A 17,349-nucleotide genomic window follows, 5' to 3' on the forward strand; every position below is an offset into this window, starting at 1 on the left:
GTGTTCCTTAGGTAGTTATTGTCAGTCTCCTGACCAACTTCATATCAGCCTTTTTTCTTCGTGATGGTTTAGATTGCTATTAATTACTTAATCCATAAACAAGCACTCCAATAATTATCCAATTATATTTTGCCTTTCGTGTTCAAGGAACACATCATCAGACCCACATAACTGAAATAAAAGTGGTTAAAGTAATAATACAAACAATTTCGACTTAAATAAAAAACACGTCATTAAAAATACAAACAGATAACATTTTAAAGACTAGGAAGTATGTCTACTGTATATGTAAAAATTTATATTTAATTAGATTACAGACAGTGACGATGAATTTTGGAAAGGTCCAGGCTCATTATTTACTAAATCATTTTGTTTCTTCTGTATAAAAATCGTTTCGTAAGCATGGAGGAATGTTTTTATTTTTTGTTTCTTTTAATAATTTTACTTGTGAAAAAAAGCAGTGTCCATGTTTTGTCATGGTCGATCTTTCCTCTTGTTGATATTTCAGACATGTTTGACTCTCTTTTTATCTTCCTTTTTGTTTGGCTAATAGACTGTATTTTAAATTACAGTGACAACAACTACTGTCACAATTAATTTGATAGATTACAGATTTTTCATCATCATCTATTTTATCTATGGATTTCCTAATATTTTTTTAGTTTGATTTTGGAGAATTCGAGGATACATTATTATTGCCATGACTTTTTAAAACTTTTAGTACTTTCTGTAGTTGCTATTGATTGTTGACTTTTTCCTTTCGATTTCAAGAATTCCGGCCAGATTAAATGCACATTACTTAGAAGATTTTAACCCTTTCAGTCCCGCTGGCATTTTCCCAAGGCATATGCATAAAGTGTCGGGCGGTTTTTTTGGGAAAAAGCTGTTGTAAAATAACTACTCAACAGATTTTCATAATTTTGTTGTTGTTTTCTTTTCTAATTAACTGCAAAATTTGATAAATATCATTAGAAACAAAATTTGCTTTATAAAAAAAATTAAAACGTCAGTTTTTATAATGTATAAAAAGTTAAGTTTAAACCTTGTATATACGGTATTTTTAAGATTTGTTCTTTATGCCATGATAAAGGCCATATAATTCTAAATAAAATCCATTTTGTTAAAAAATTGTAAATATCCGATTTAGAATTTTCTTGTTTGTGAATGAATTTTACTACAATGCGGCTTAAAAACGCTTTGAATGAAACCCAATTCTTGAGGAACACAAATAATCAAACTGCGGTATAACCCCCCGAGTACGGACCACAGCAAAGTCAACAACAACTGCGGTCTGGTTGCGGTTAAGGATATATATCAAGTCGTCAAGATAAAATATTTAAAAATAGTAAACATTAATTTAGAATTTTCTTGTTTATGGATGAAAAACGATTTGAAGGAGATCCAGTTCTGGAAGAACACAAATAATCGACTGCGGTATAGCTCTCGAGTACTGCGGTCTGATTGCCTTTAATTCAGAATTTTCTTGTTTATGGATGAAAAACGATTTGAAGGAGATCCAATTCTGGAAGAACACAAATAATCGAACTGCGGTACAGCTCCCCGAGTACGGACCACAGCAAAGTCAACAACAACTGCGGTCTGGTTGCGGTTAAGGATGTAGAGCAAGTCGTCACGGCAGACGCGGCGGCTCGAGTAGGTGAAGATGAAGATGTAGATGTAGATGTGGCGGGATGTCCGGGGGACAAAGAGGCCCACCTGAGCCGCCAGCCGCGGTCTTCTATTCACCGCGACCGCGTCTAATCTACAGCTAATAGATAATAGGATGACTCTGTACCACACGCAGCCAGGGCCCTAGCCCGGGCCGGCCACTCTGTTGTTTACAGTGTTTACTGTAGCACCAGGTCGACTTTGGCTTCTCGTATCTCATCTCACAATCTCCAGAAGGAATTTTCAAAGAATAGGCTGAGCGTTAGCGAAGCCTGGTACACGAGGGCTGGAAAATTTAATTTCTGCCTCTCTCCACCCAACGTCTTGAGAACGAACTTACCAATAGAATTGAAATTATGCACCTTGCTTCATTTCCATACAAGAACCATCGAGTTCGATGGCGGTGCATGTCACTCCATTGGGTTTTCTTGGACGTTAATGAACATTTTTGCGCTGGTCTGATGGTTCTTCATGGGTAGGGTACGATAAGCGGACCCGGTTTTTTATATCGAAATTGGCAAACGATATTACTTAATCATAACCACCGATATAATCAATCGATACTGATCAATTATTTTGAACAATTCACTTAAATAATCTATATCAACAGCTGTAAACACTTTCAAATAATGCACGTAAGGTAATATTTCAATTTTGCATAAGTAACATTTGATTATTAAAAATGGCATTCAATTTTAGAAAACTACACGACATTGCTTTGAAAGATGGCAAGACATGTTTTGCGTGGCTTCAACATGTTGGACTCGTACCGAAAAATCCATTATGTGAAATTTGTAGGAAAGAAACAACTGTAACTGTGAGATGAGCAAATATGGCCGTCTTCGGTTTTCATAATTTTGGTTATAATAAATTGTTTTATTTTTTTTATTAATCTCATTTAAGCCTCAGTGTCAGCTATGCCAGCTTCGAAGTGCACTGGTTTTTATTTTAAAAGTACATTGTACATGATTGGACCTCCCCGGGATTTGAACCCGTGATCTCTAGGTTAGAGAGCCGAGACTATAACCATTAGTCTACGGAGGAGGATTAATAATTTGTTTCATCACTGTAAATATTAAATTCATATTTTAATTTAAAACATATGATTGTTATTGAGCACTATAGACACTTTTACAATATCGATTGATAGTCTAGGATTTCGCCTTATAAAATCTGTTCAGTGCGCATTTGAAATAGAATTTTATTCTTGAAACATAAACATGTGATGGAATTGTCAAAAGCTATTAACGAATACAACCAACATGGTCTTTTCCCAGATTTTTTATACCGTGTTATTTGTTGGTACTGTCCAATATTGTAATTGGAAGTTTAATACATTTCCTAATCCTTTAAATACCCATCTACATCGGTTTGGTCGTATTTATCGTACATTATCGTACACTGACTGTTACACGAGAACTGCTTCAGTTAGGCAGTTCCCACAATCAGACTTTAATATTACAGTATGTTCGGCTTAGTATTTTAACAATTTACCCCTGTATTTTTCGATCTTATTAAATTGTTTGCTCTACGGGAAAGAATGTGAAACGACTCAAAACTGTAGGTCGTGTCTAAAATTCGTAATACAGACATTATAAAATCGTGCATAAAAATACAAATTGTCTTCAATTTAAAAAATCCAACTTAGAGATATTTCAAGTTATGTAACTGATTATAATAATTCTAGCAACGTAAATAGCAATTATAAAGTTTTGGTTAAATTTTCTTGAACAATTTAGAGCTAATAAGCAATGCAAAATTAGTTTGAGTGATCTTCTAATTATGGAGGAGATCTTGCAAATTATTATGCAAATTAGCGGGGTTTATCCTGTAAATCATTGGGATGAACGGCACAAGGTTGATGTGGTCCTGCATATTTTTAGGACGATAATCCAAAATAACTGGTATAATCCTGCATATTATTAGGATGATCGTACAAGTGATTAGGATGATTCTACAAATTATTATGATGATTCTACAATTAACCGGTACGATCGTGAATGTTATTGGGATGACCCTACAAACTATTAGGATGACCCTACACATTATTAGGATGATACTACAAACTATTAGGATGATCCTGCAAATAATGTGATCTGTAAATCAATAGGTTCACCCTACAAATTTGTAAGATGATCCTAAGCCAATTTTTGAAAGTTAGATTTTGAGGATGAGCGAGGCTTAGGGTATAAATATTTAGTCTTCTTGCACCATCCCCCGCATTATGCCATTCAAAAACTAGCAAAAATTATTTGGTCACAGCTGGTGCCAAATAACAGAAATTATCATACTGCGGAATAATTTTTACGACACACTACTGAATATTTTGCAAGTTAGGTAGCAATTGAACAATTCTATATGGGCCATTTACACGTTCTCCGTCTCATGTATAATTCCTTAAAATACAAACTCCGGCATTCACACGTACCCAGTCACGTCTATAAATCCTTCAGCGACGACGGCATGGCAGGGCGCGCACAAGCCTGTCATTCTCATTGCGAGATTTTATTGTCCGGAATACATTACGGGTAGCTGGCTCGCGTAAAAAACACGGAGTAACGTTTTGAGGAGATATAAATATTGTAATAGCAGGTGGTTGTCGCTCGATAGATCAGTGTGGCAGTGGCAGTGACAATGCTGCAGTATATAGCCGCCAGACAGCGCTGACAGTCGCGTCCTACAGCTGGCCGTGGATCGGTGCTCTCTTGATATTCATCATTCAATCCTAACCTAACCTAACCTAACCCGACCTGAAATCTCATTTTCATTCCTGTCCTTCTCGGACGTGTCCTTACCACGCGGTCTGGGAAAGGCGGATATTAACATACCGACGTCCGATCTGTAAAGGTTGTCGGGTGATTTTTAGAGCGAGGACGCGTCTTTCAAACGTGCGTATTAAAATTGTTCGTGTTTGTTTACAAAAGTGGTACGTGAGGGAAATTAAAATTCCGTGCAAAACCTGATGCAGGATGTGTTAACAATTCATTTTAGGGTCCCTTTAAACGAAAAATGTATTAAAATAATAGTTTTGATGTTTTTGTTGTGTCTATTTTCAATTCAATTTTTGTAGTCATTGGGGAAAAAAATTACAAAATTACCCATCAACCTATTTTACTATTCCTCTTCATCACTCCTTTACCCAAATGAGTAAAAATAGCAACTATTTAACAGTTAGAAAGGGTTTGAAAGCAGTTTGTGTTTCATCTTCTTCAACAAATTACGTACATTTTGAGAGTTTACGTAGCATGAAATCTCGAATTACGCTTAAACGGCCACGCTTTATGTTCTTGTTATACGTTAAAATTGCGTTCCCAGAGATAATAATGATAATTTAAATAAAAACTATTTAAGATCTCTAAGATAAGTTACGGAAAAAGTAAATTACACTGCAAGAATATTTCCTAACGAGAAAATCTTGCTTCCATAACAGGTATGTGTTTGCATTATTTAAATTTAAAAAAATCACGATTGTATCCCTCATAGGCTATGCTTTTCTAAATCCCCGTTAATTTAGTTATAAATATAAAATTTATTATATTTCTCGGGAGAAAGTAGTTTATGAGTCCACTATTGATCTACTGCATAATAAAATTGCAGTGGAAAATTTACTGTAGGCAGTTGTAAAGCTGTGCTTTATTCCTGCCTTTATTATGTCACCATTTGCTGGCTAAGCAAGGACGAATGAATGCAATGTCAATAAACGGCCCCACCGTACTTCTAGACGTTTGCGGCAATCGCGTATCTGGAACCATAAAATGGGTTTCGTAATGGTCTCCGCGCTCGTTGAGAGATTGCGCTGCGCAGCATGAATAGTCAATGATAATGAGCTCGGAAAGTGAAAGCGGTTGATTTGTTACGAAGAAACATAGGAAATAATCAAATTTACAAAGAAAACAATGTACGGTAGCTTAGTTATGTTGGTAGCCTACATAGCGGAGATTCCAGCTGGCCTGTACACACGGGTCCCAGTAATACCAACCTCACAGCAATAAATCTTATCGGTCACAGCTAGCTTTCATCCATAGCTTATATTTTTACGGCAACGAAAAGAGTATTAAATAAATCTTTCTTCTCCAACAAAACTATTTATAGCGTCGTGACCTAGTTCTGCGCCACGCATTGTTCCCAAAATTTGCCTTTTGAATTACTGGATTTGCTGACCCGTTGGATAACAAAATAGTAAAAATAATAATGACAAATCAAACCGAAAATCTCTATCTAATTCTTAAATAATTAGTGATATTAGAAAGTTAGCAATTTTAGAAACACTGCAACATGTTAGCACGAAAAATAAAAACAAACTATGATAAAGATGTCGTTTTCGGTTTTTGCTGGAATATTGAAAATTGAAAAAAAAATATATTTTACGATTTTTAAAAGTCAAAAATAATTTTACTTACAAGTTAGACATTTTAAACTCAATAAATAATCTCAGCCATCGACCTTATCCTATTATTCGTGTGTATTAATTAAATATTTTAAGCTGAGTAAGGTTCTGTGTGAGAGTTGAGTGATATTGAGTTTTGTTACTACCCAAAACTGTCAACTAACATAATCTTATATGCATGTTTATTCTTCAACAAATGTTCACACGCTTGCAATATTTTACAAATTGTTCGATGCGGGTTGGAAACATAACAATACCAATAAACATATTTCTGCAATGTCCTGTTTTAAAAATCGCCATTTTTATTTCATAATCGTTCTTATACAAAAATAAATATAAATGTTTTTCTTCACCAACTTTAGGAGCAGAGGTATCAAAAATTCTCATCCGGTATTACAACTTTCAGTAACAACCTAAATTTAGGAACCTTTCACGACTCTTTGTTTGAAGTTTGGTTCTTGACGATGGAAGGAGTATCAAGGAAATAGGATTTTCCCGGACATTTGCCATCGTTTAAGTGATACAAAAAAAATCAGTAACACTACGTTTTGAGATCAACAATCTGATCTCTTCTTAAATTTACTTGCAGAAGAGATCAGATTGCAGATCTCGAAACGTAGTGTTACTGATTTTTTATCACTGATTGAACGATGGCAAATGTTCTGAAAAGTTCACTTTCACAACTATTCAACTCGAGCAATACAAAATTTTCGTAACAGTCTCTCAACAACATTACAAACAATTAAAACGTATTACGCTCGTGATGTGTCTTTTACAGACAGCTGATATTCCTCCGTTTAAGAGGACGTTTAAATATGAATATGAATATTCAAGATTAAGATTAAAGTAATCTTATTGGATTCGACAGATCTATGTTCCCTGATTTTTACTCCAACGCCTTCAATATTGTGAAATCCTGTATGGAATGGCCAAGATTGGGTATATGTTTATTATTTTACTTCAAATAGCCACTGCTATAAAATGTTTCCCCTACTGCCCGAAGAAAAACTACACATTTCAAGCTCGTGATTCCATTCAAAAACAAGGAAAACTACAATACAAGTAATCGAATAAGTATTGAATTGAATCGATATGGACAATTAAAATAGTGGAAACAATTCATTCCTATCGTAATAATAACCGTGGATGGTAATTAATTAATACGAAAGAATTGTCTAACGTATCGAAAGGAATAAATATATCACAGGCAGATTAGGAAAAACCAAACATCTTATCATTTTAATCTTCCTCTCGTTGTATAGGGCTATTTTTGATAAGAACTAAATGATTTTATCTCATACACCATTAAGTTCCACTGCAAAAACTTGTAATGACTTATTACTTATTCAATGATAAGAAATATACATTTTATTCATCCTAGTAAGGTGCAATAGTACTGGAAATCATTATGTAGCCATTTCATACGTCTTAAAATAAATTAAATGACTATCTAGTTTTTTTTCAAAATTACAGTAAGAAAGAAAATAGGTCTGTAATTTACTGTTTCACGCAACTCACCATTATAAATCACAGCCGTTTTGAAATAGGTTATACCTTCTCACATATTTGTTTGATAAAGTTATCACAACAATTTTGTTATCCATTCAACGAAACATTATCGAAGTGACAATATGCGATGCAACCTTGGCACCGATCGGTTCGAAAGTGGCCCAATACTTGATCACGCTGACGGGCCGTCCAGCCGAGCCGGGATCGCGTGCAGCAGGGAGCAAGTCCTCCGAAGTGGCGTTCCCACACATATCACATTAGCATACGGTAACCCTGATTAACTTTATTGGCCCGGACAATGAGTGTATTAAATAATCCGATATGTCCGTTGGCAGGCTGATATATCAAGTGTGGTGACAATAGTCGCATATCTCTTGTGTGCGGCGGCCGCCGAGAGAGGGAGTGGGACGTGGACGCGGACCGAGACGGGACTCTATGGTGTCGTGGTGAGCACCAGCATACCAATCGCTCTAATTATACTATGCAATAACTGAGAGCCGGTCATAAATACGTAGCTGTCACTGTCAAATGTCCGGCCCCAGCGAAGTGGACAGGCCGCTGAGCTGACGTCTCTCAGGTTCAAGGATGCGCTCCTTATTGCTGCAGCGGTCTCCTGGATATATACGGTCCGCCCACCGTACAGGACTTTGTCTCAAAGGAAGTACTTAACCGTTTTACGTAAACGAAGTAATAAAGAGGACTCATTAGTCTATTAGGTTTTGTAATTCATTAATTACTCTTTTTGAACGAGTTCTTCCAGATCTGCACCTTATTGATGAGCGATCTTGGAACTTCCAAAATTCAAAGCATCACTTAAATTCCATAAAAAGTTGTACTTTTTAGTGTTTTACTGAACTTTTTACATAGTGCAATATTTAAATTAACGCATATTGTTCGCTATTTCCGGTTCAGCATCATCCCGTTTAAGTTGTAGACTGATTAAGAAATCTTATACATCCTTCAAGATGGGTTTCTTAGTTATAGCTCTTGAATTAGCATACACTTGTTCTTAACTACTGAAGCACGGGTAAGAATACTAAGTTCATTAAACCGACTGAGTTTAATAATTAGGTAAAATCAACAGAATTTGCTTTTGTTACGTTAGACCCCACCGATGGTAGTACTAGGCCTGGCCATCGGATCGCGTTGTGAAATAGTTCTTCAGTGACATTACTGTGTTTTTATTATTTCCGTGCTTGTGAATATCCTTAACACTTAACTATGGATGTTCTTTGTCTGTCAGGATATCGAGAGTTGACCTTCTCCTACGCTATCTCGGCGGTAGTACTAAGGCCTAGCCGTCGGATCGCGTTGTGAACAGTTCTTCAGTGACCTTACTGTGTTTTTATTTGTCCCTACTTGTGAGTATTCTTAATTTTAATCTACGCTGTGACCTCACACCTTAAGGTTTAACTATGGATGTTCTTTGTCTGTCAGGATATCGAGAGTCGGCCTTCTCCTACGCCATCTCGGCGGCCGGAGTGGCCCACAGTGGGCCAGAGCTTGCGGCCAAGGAACTCTCCTGACCTGTGGTTGCGAGCCTCGCTCCTTCTCTCCAAGACCCGGGGGAACTCCAAAAACCGCTGGAAGTGGGGCGGCTGCTCGCACAACCTCGACTTCGGCATCCAGTTCTCCACAATGTTCCTGGACTCCAGGGAAAGGGGACGGGGAGATATCCAGTCCAGGATAAATTTGCACAACAACGAGGCCGGCAGGCTGGTAAGTAGCAAGATAAGAACTAAATGATTTTATCTCATACACCATTAAGTTCCACTGCAAGAAACTGTAATGACTTATTACTTATTCAATGATAAGAAATATACATTTTATTCATCCTAGTAAGGTGCAATAGTACTGGAAATCATTATGTAGCCATTTCATACGTCTTAAAATAAATTAAATGACTATCTAGTTTTTTTTTCAAAATTACAGTAAGAAAGAAATAGGTCTGTAATTTACTGTTTCACGCAACTCACCATTATAAATCACAGCCGTTTTGAAATAGGTTATACCTTCTCACATATTTGTTTGATAAAGTTATCACAACAATTCTGTTATCCATTCATCGAAACATTATCGAAGTGACAATATGCGATGCAACCTTGGCACCGATCGGTTCGAAAGTGGCCCAATACTTGATCACGGCTGACGGGCCGTCCAGCCGAACCGGGATCGCGTGCAGCAGGGAGCAAGTCCTCCGAAGTGGCGTTCCCACACATATCACATTAGCATACGGTAACCCTGATTAACTTTATTGGCCGGACAATGAGTGTATTAAATAATCCGATATGTCCGTTGGCAGGCTGATATATCAAGTGTGGTGACAATAGTCGCATATCTCTTGTGTGCGGCGGCCGCCGAGAGAGGGAGTGGACGTGGACGCGGACCGAGACGGGACTCTATGGTGTCGTGGTGAGCCACCAGCATACCAATCGCTCTAATTATACTATGCAATAACTGAGAGCCGGTCATAAATACGTAGCTGTCACTGTCAAATGTCGGCCCCAGCGAAGTGGACAGGCCGCTGAGCTGACGTCTCTCAGGTTCAAGGATGCGCTCCTTATTGCTGCAGCGGTCTCCTGGATATATACGGTCCGCCCACCGTACAGGACTTTGTCTCAAAGGAAGTACTTAACCGTTTTACGTAAACGAAGTAATAAAGAGGACTCATTAGTGTATTAGGTTTTGTAATTCATTAATTACTCTTTTTGAATCGAGTTCTTCCAGATCTGCACCTTATTGATGATCGATCTTGGAACTTCCAAAATTCAAAGCATCACTTAAATTCTATAAAAGTTGTACTTTTAAGTGTTTACTGAACTTTTTACATAGTGCAATATTAAAATTGACGCATATTGTTCACTATTCCGGTTCAACAACATCCCGTTTAAGTTGTAGACTGATTAAGAAATCTTATACATCCTTCAAGATTGGTTTCTTAGTTATAGCTCTTGAATTAGCATACACTTGTTTTTAACTACTGAAGCACGTAAGAATACTAAGACCGACTGAGTTTAATAATTAGGTAAAATCAACAGAATTCGCTTTTGTTGCGTTAGGTACCACGCACGGATGGTAGTAGTACGTCTGGCCGTCGGATCGCGTTGTGAACAGTTCTTCAGTGACATTACTGTGTTTTATTATTTCCGTGCTTGTGAATATCCTTAATCCTTAACTATGGCAGTACTTTGTCTGTCAGGATATCGAGAGTCGGCCTTCTCCTACGCTATCTCGGCAGTAGTACTAGGCCTGGCCATCGGATCGCGTTGTGAACAGTTCTTCAGTGACCTTACTGTGTTTTATTTTTCCCTACCTGTGAGTATTCTTAATGTTAGTCTACGCTGTGGCCTCACACCTTAAGGTTAACTATGGATGTTCTTTGTCTGCCAGGATATCGAGAGTCGGCCTTCTCCTACGCCATCTCCGCGGCCGGAGTGGCCCACAGTGTGGCCAGAGCTTGCGGCCAAGGAACTCTCCTGACCTGTGGTTGCGAGCCTCGCTCCTTCTCCAAGACCCGGGGGAACTCCAAAAACCGCTGGAAGTGGGGCGGCTGCTCGCACAACCTCGACTTCGGCATCCAGTTCTCCACAATGTTCCTGGACTCCAGGGAGAGGGGACGGGGAGATATCCAGTCCAGGATAAATTTGCACAACAACGAGGCCGGCAGGCTGGTAAGTAGCAAGAAGATTTAGTTTACATTTAAAATATTTACTTGGCGAATTAAAGAAATATCCTTACAAATCAATAATTATGTTAATATACGAGAAGGAATTTTCGACGTTGTGTACCCACACCAAAATATTTATTATGATAGTATCTTTATCCAAGTACACTTTTATGTCAAACCTTTAAGGGGGAACGAAGCGACAATTCCCAGAATCTCCAAAAGTAAAGTAAGATGGGGGGACGAAGGGGCAATTCCCAGAATCTCCAGAAGTAAAGTAGGATGGGGGGACGAAGGAACAATTCCCAGAGTCCTCAGAAGTAAAGTAAGATGGGTGGGTGAGGGTGGACGAAGGAACAATGCCCAGAAATCTCCAGAAGTAAAGTAAGATGGGTGAAGAGACGAAGGAACAATTTCCAGAATCTCCAGAAGGAAGATAAATAACACAAAATATTGGAAATATTCAAACAGAACCTAATGACTATTTTATTCAATAAACGTACCGAGTATACGTTGGATACGTTGTACCTTGAACTGGACAAAAACGATCATAAAGGTTATAGAAATTCTTTTGAGGCTGTATATGAATAATGTCTTGACAATCTTGTCTAATCAATCAGAAAACTGTAATGCCGGTAATGTAATGCTTGGGCGCATTTATAAATGTTGACTTTCCCGCGGGCGCCTCTAATGAAGAGTTTGATTACAGAGAGCTATCTTCACACATCCTACCGCCGGCTGGGAGGGGAGGGGAATGAGGGGGGGACAGGTGTTAAATATATTAGTCATGTTTGGGAACACAAAGGAATGCCCCACCAAAGTGGTACTTTATTACGGCTCCGAGAAGATTATAGAAATGCTAGATTTATCGTGGGGGGCAAGGCACGGCTGGGTGGCAGGCGGAAGGTGGAGGGGGGGACATAAGACACGCCCCTGTAGGAATTTACACGGATAACACGATATGTCATGGATAGGGCAGCTAATTCCCAGGCAGTTACACCTTGTCTTCCCCTCCCCCCCCCCTTCCAACTACCACCGTCCACTGATTGTTAGACCTACATTATAAACAGGACACCGAAAGGAGATCTGAACACGTGTATTAGGCTGTATATATTAACGTACGAAAATCGTGCACGAAGAAAAACATTTGGTAATGTAATAAATCAGTAAAATACTTCGGAAAAGTTTTTACCCTAACCTAAAACACAATTGATGAACGGTAATGAGCTAATAAACGGGTTATGAAGAACATCTGACTTATTCCTGAGTGTCTTTAAGAGAAACTGTACGAAAGAACGAGTTAGCTTTAAAAGATTTTGGATTTGTGATGAAACTATGTGGTACGGAAAGATTAGCGCGTAAAGAAAAGCGGCGAATGTTTTATGCCAAAAGATGAAGTTGACATTTCAGAACATTACAAAATGTTTTGGTTGGAAATGTATCAAGAGAGTTGGGCACGTAGCCCTAAAATAGCTTCTACTCTGATTTACTAATTTTTACATTGTACACCTAAAATTCTATATTGCAACCATACTAGGCCAAATCATCGGGGTGAACACTATGAGAATCATAGTTTTTTTTTAAATTTTGATCTAAGAGGAATTTAGGGACTCTCTTTGTGAATTTTTCAAAGCATTTAATTCTCTGGTCATTTTTAACAATTCTGTCCCATTGTTTAATTTCTTGTTGAAAGCGGCGGTCACCCAAGACTCCCTACGGACTCCCCCAGGTGACTGTGACGGCTACTAGGGTGGTGACAGCTCGGCACGGTGGACGGTAGGAGATAACAATAGGACAACTGTTATACTGTCCGGGTCAGCCTGAGCCGAGGTGAGGGTCAATTATTTATGTGGCGAGGCCCCGCCCCACCCCCGCCCGGACCACCCGCACACTCACACCTACCGCACCACATAATTGAATTGGTGTATTAATGAAGAAGGAGGAGTCCATTTTGTTCGGATAGGCCGCCATTCTTCCCGGGCACGTCGGTCGCGTCGCTGCGAATCCTCGGGCGAAATCCTCCGTAGGTACTGGAGACCAGTCGGAAATGGAAAGTTTTCGACCAATCACACATATACTCGTGTTTTCAAAATTTCTTGCAAATTCCAGTTTTTTCATGAAAAAGCAACAATTTGTTAACCGAATCCTAGGGCGAAATCCTCCGTAGATACTGGAGACCAGTCGGAAATGGAAAGTTTACGACCAATCACACTTATACTCGTGTTTTCAACATTTCTTGCAAATTCCATTTTTTTCATGAAAAAGCAACAATTTGTTAACCGAATCCTCCGGCGAAATCCTCTGTAGGTACTGGAGCCCAGTCGAATACGGACAATTTTCGACCAATCACACTTACACCCGTGTTTTCAAAATTTCTTGCAAATTCCATTTTTATCATGAAAAACCAACAATTTGTAAACCGATTCGCGTTATCGATGGTCACTCTATAAATTGTTTGCTATAGAAGCTCTATTCCTTAAATCCTTTTGAAATAAAATTCCATCCAAGTGGCTGTATTCTTGAGTGAATCACAGCAGTGTCATTCAACATCAACGAACGATTAACTGTAAATAGAACTCGAGGGGCGATGTGAAGAGCGGGTCGAATTGCGCATTGAGTGTGGACAAGACGAAACTAATTATTTATAGCTGGCAAGTGTCGAGTAGCGAGTGACATCAGAGCCAATATTATGACAGGTGTCATGGCTGTGACCAATCCATCTGTCATCGCCGGTGCCTTCTTGATTGATAGCCTGGCGTCTGACTGCCTTCGGCTTCTTAGTCTCATATTGATTGCTGTCCACTGATGTCTTCATCATAGCCCGAGATCTGAACCGTCTTATTTACTATATCTTCCGTATGATCTTGTAAACCGTCTTGGATGTCAACAAATGCGAGTTTAAATTAGTGATGTAATAACGAATCAACTAAGGATGTAAAAAACGCTTTCTCAAATGTTGACTTGCCCTTCGTTTTGGTCTAAATTTTAGACAATCTTGACAAGATGCCATACAATTATCTTTATCGTATTACTCTAAAAAGAAATTTAGATCCCAATTATGGGACCAACCCTTCTGATTTAATGGGGACACGTTTTAGAAAGTCTAGGAAGCGTTCTAAAAACTTATTACCAATCACCTTCTTATGTATTACATCTTTCCCGATGGTTGTCTTACAAACTCAGAAAATGTGGAAAAGAGAACACAGAAATGCCAGAAAGTTCAAACGTATACGAAGAGAAAAGTATAATGTCTTATTGAATTGAAAATATGACGTGTAATTAAAAACCAAAAAGTATATGAGTGCTCAACGTTCTTGATCTTCGTCCACTTTCTTACTAGTAAAATGTTTGAGAGTGCTATAGCTCTGCATCGGTCGTGAGTAGTTCTTCTGTGGATGGTTTTATGTTGTTAGCCATTCAAACAATCGTAAACGGCAGAAGTCTCAACACAGTTGCTTGAAAATCCAACCACATCTTATGGGATCTACTATAATAAAGGGCAGTCGTTGAGGTGATTCGAAAATTCTAATTTTAAGACATCGGAAATGTTTGTGAATGTTCGCTAAAAATCATTAAGTTTAAACGTTGAAGTGACTATACAGCGTGTGACCTCTGACCTCTCTCTCCGCTACCTGACCAGGTGCTGTTCACTCCACCGTCTCCCCACAACCGCCACTACGTTCACCGCAGTCTCTGCTTCTTACTTTACATTCCTCGGTAATTGCCACCATTTAGTCCACACACCACAAAACGCGTTCTCCTCGCTCATTTTCACAAAGTTGCAGCAAAGTGCCAAAAATAACGGTGAGCGAGTTCGAATTCCTGGTCACCATCACGTCCTCTAAGGAAGATCACGTACTTTACGGATATCATCAATGATCACACATCTTATCATGAATACGCTGTTAGCCGTGTATAAATCTTCAAAAACGTGGATGTTTTGAAAAGTTCACTGCAATACCCAAATACCCTTCTAATAGTCTCCACTCAGTATTATGCTCTGTATTCAACTCTTGTATCGTTTTAAAAAATTACTAAGTTACATTTAAATAATTTAATGAAACAAGATATTTTCAACAATTTTGCTTTGCGTTCGAACAAAATTAATTTAAAACCATACAGAGAGGCAAGGGGTAGCATGGTCCGAGAAAGCCGATCTGGAGAGTAAGAAGGATGTGAAGCGATGTGCAATTTTATCTTCTTTGGCTTTGTAATTATCGTAATACGACAAGCTGGTTGACTTACGTGAAAAAAAGAACTTTTCTGTCGGTCAGCAATGATGTTTGACTTGCCAATCTTTTTCCTCAAACTTTATTTTTTTTATCAACAATTGAAAAAGAATATCAACTGACTGTTTCCATTCCATTTCACTGGTGGAAATACCATTTACATTACAAAGCTAATACATCCAATTTTTTGAATGACCAAAAAAAAATTAAAACTCGACTAAGACATCTTTTGCTGTCGGAGGTGTTTTACTCGGTTGACGAGTTTATGGAGAGCCGCTGGGACGAAATTCAAAACTAACACCATCAATCCTCTGGTTCTGGTGTGGCAGTGGCAGGATTTTCTGGTGAGAATGAAGATGAGAGTGAATGAGAGAACCATGTGACTGTGTGCGTGAGTGAATGAAGTTTAGGCCTACCTTTTTACTATTTAAATGTTTATTTATGACGTTTGTATGCAATTTTATAATTGTTACCGCAATAAAGAAATATTATTATTATTATTATTATTATTATTATCCACAGTTTTCTTTCACTTCAACTCTTTAGTTTTTTCCTAAGATATAATGTCCTCAATTTCTTGGTCGTCAAGCTCCTAACTATCATATCGGCGCTCATCTTCAAAGTGAACAAATGATTCTGTATTCACGAAATCGTGAATCTTCACAAAAGCCCCCTATCTTGGCTTTTGGAACTTACGAGAATACCCTGTGGTAGATGAGTTTTTGTAGCCATTTAGGCTGACCCTTACCCACTTGTATTCATACATTTTTGAACGTTTAAAGTCTTCCTTACCCAGAATATCCTGGTCTTTTGGGTTTCCATGTGGTCTCCTAATGAATCGCCAAATCCATTTTTTGCTCCAAATAAGAACTTCAAATTTGAGAGGGGCAAAAAATTAAATTATTTGCATTTCCGCAGAACACCACGCTCTTCCTTCACAAAAAGAGCAAATTTGCCTACATTAAAGTTACAGTTAAGACTACTGTTACAGAAATATGTTGCATTTGTAACAGTCATGGCCTCCCTAGCTAGGCGTTATAACAGATGTTACCACTTGTCGTAGTTATGGTAGGAAGGGTTGATTCAGTGTAAACGTTGAGTTTATCTCCAGATCTAAGAGGAATTGAACTAAGAGGAAGGTGAACTGGTTGTTAACAGTCATTAAATTTTCATTATTGCAATTTATTGATGGGGTTTTGTTAGAACCTTCTTTGTCCAAAATGGATAAATGCAGTAAAGTTACGCGCATTTAATTCTGTAGAAAATAAAACATTTAGTATCGACCACAAGGAATGTATTTAATTTAATTTGAAAACCAAGGTAGCACGTACACGGAACAAAACAGCTTGGAGGATTCCTGGAATTTAATGCTGGTGGCAATCGTAATCAGGGTAGTTAATTTTAATTACAGCCTTGCATAATTTAATGTCACCAGTCAGTACATTCGCACACTCATTTACATAAAAGGTAAAGGTAACGATTTCGTTCTTTCTTTTATGTCTTTCGCCGTTTAGAAATTCAATTTTACGTATAAATCACCGCCATTGTTATTCCAGTACACAGAATGACGATACAAGATTTTTGGAGTAAACAATTCCTCCCGTTGAAGCACTTTTTATTTGTAGCTTAAAAGGAATTTAGCCTTTCAATGGGACACTTTGGATATTCTGTGTAGAAAAGACTTTGAGTAGATTTTTGGAATTTCCAAATAGCTCTCTATATTTTAAAATGAAGTCAAGTAAAGTAAAGTACATATTTCTTATTTCACCAAATGAAGTTAGGACTAAGAAGACCTCACTAACACTTATCCTGGGTACCAACGGCTTGAAGGTGAATCTCGAACCACCACCAACGGCCGGGCAGGCGGGCTGCTTGCAAGGACAGGATCGCTC

At 38.2% G+C, this 17,349-nt stretch overlaps 1 protein-coding gene across 2 annotated transcripts in view; it reads left to right on the forward strand.

Moving 5' to 3' along the window:
- LOC124364138 (protein Wnt-10a) overlaps positions 1-17,349 on the forward strand; it is a 70,823-nt gene that overhangs the window by 38,756 nt on the left and 14,718 nt on the right. For both annotated transcript variants that reach the window (XM_046819368.1, XM_046819367.1), the window contains exon 3: positions 10,955-11,235. In XM_046819368.1, the coding sequence (XP_046675324.1) occupies positions 10,955-11,235 (281 nt within the window). The remainder of the gene's footprint in view (positions 1-10,954; positions 11,236-17,349) is intronic.

The sequence above is a fragment of the Homalodisca vitripennis genome, chromosome 6 (genome assembly GCF_021130785.1).
Source record: "Homalodisca vitripennis isolate AUS2020 chromosome 6, UT_GWSS_2.1, whole genome shotgun sequence".
Classification (NCBI taxonomy): Eukaryota; Metazoa; Arthropoda; class Insecta; order Hemiptera; family Cicadellidae; genus Homalodisca; species Homalodisca vitripennis.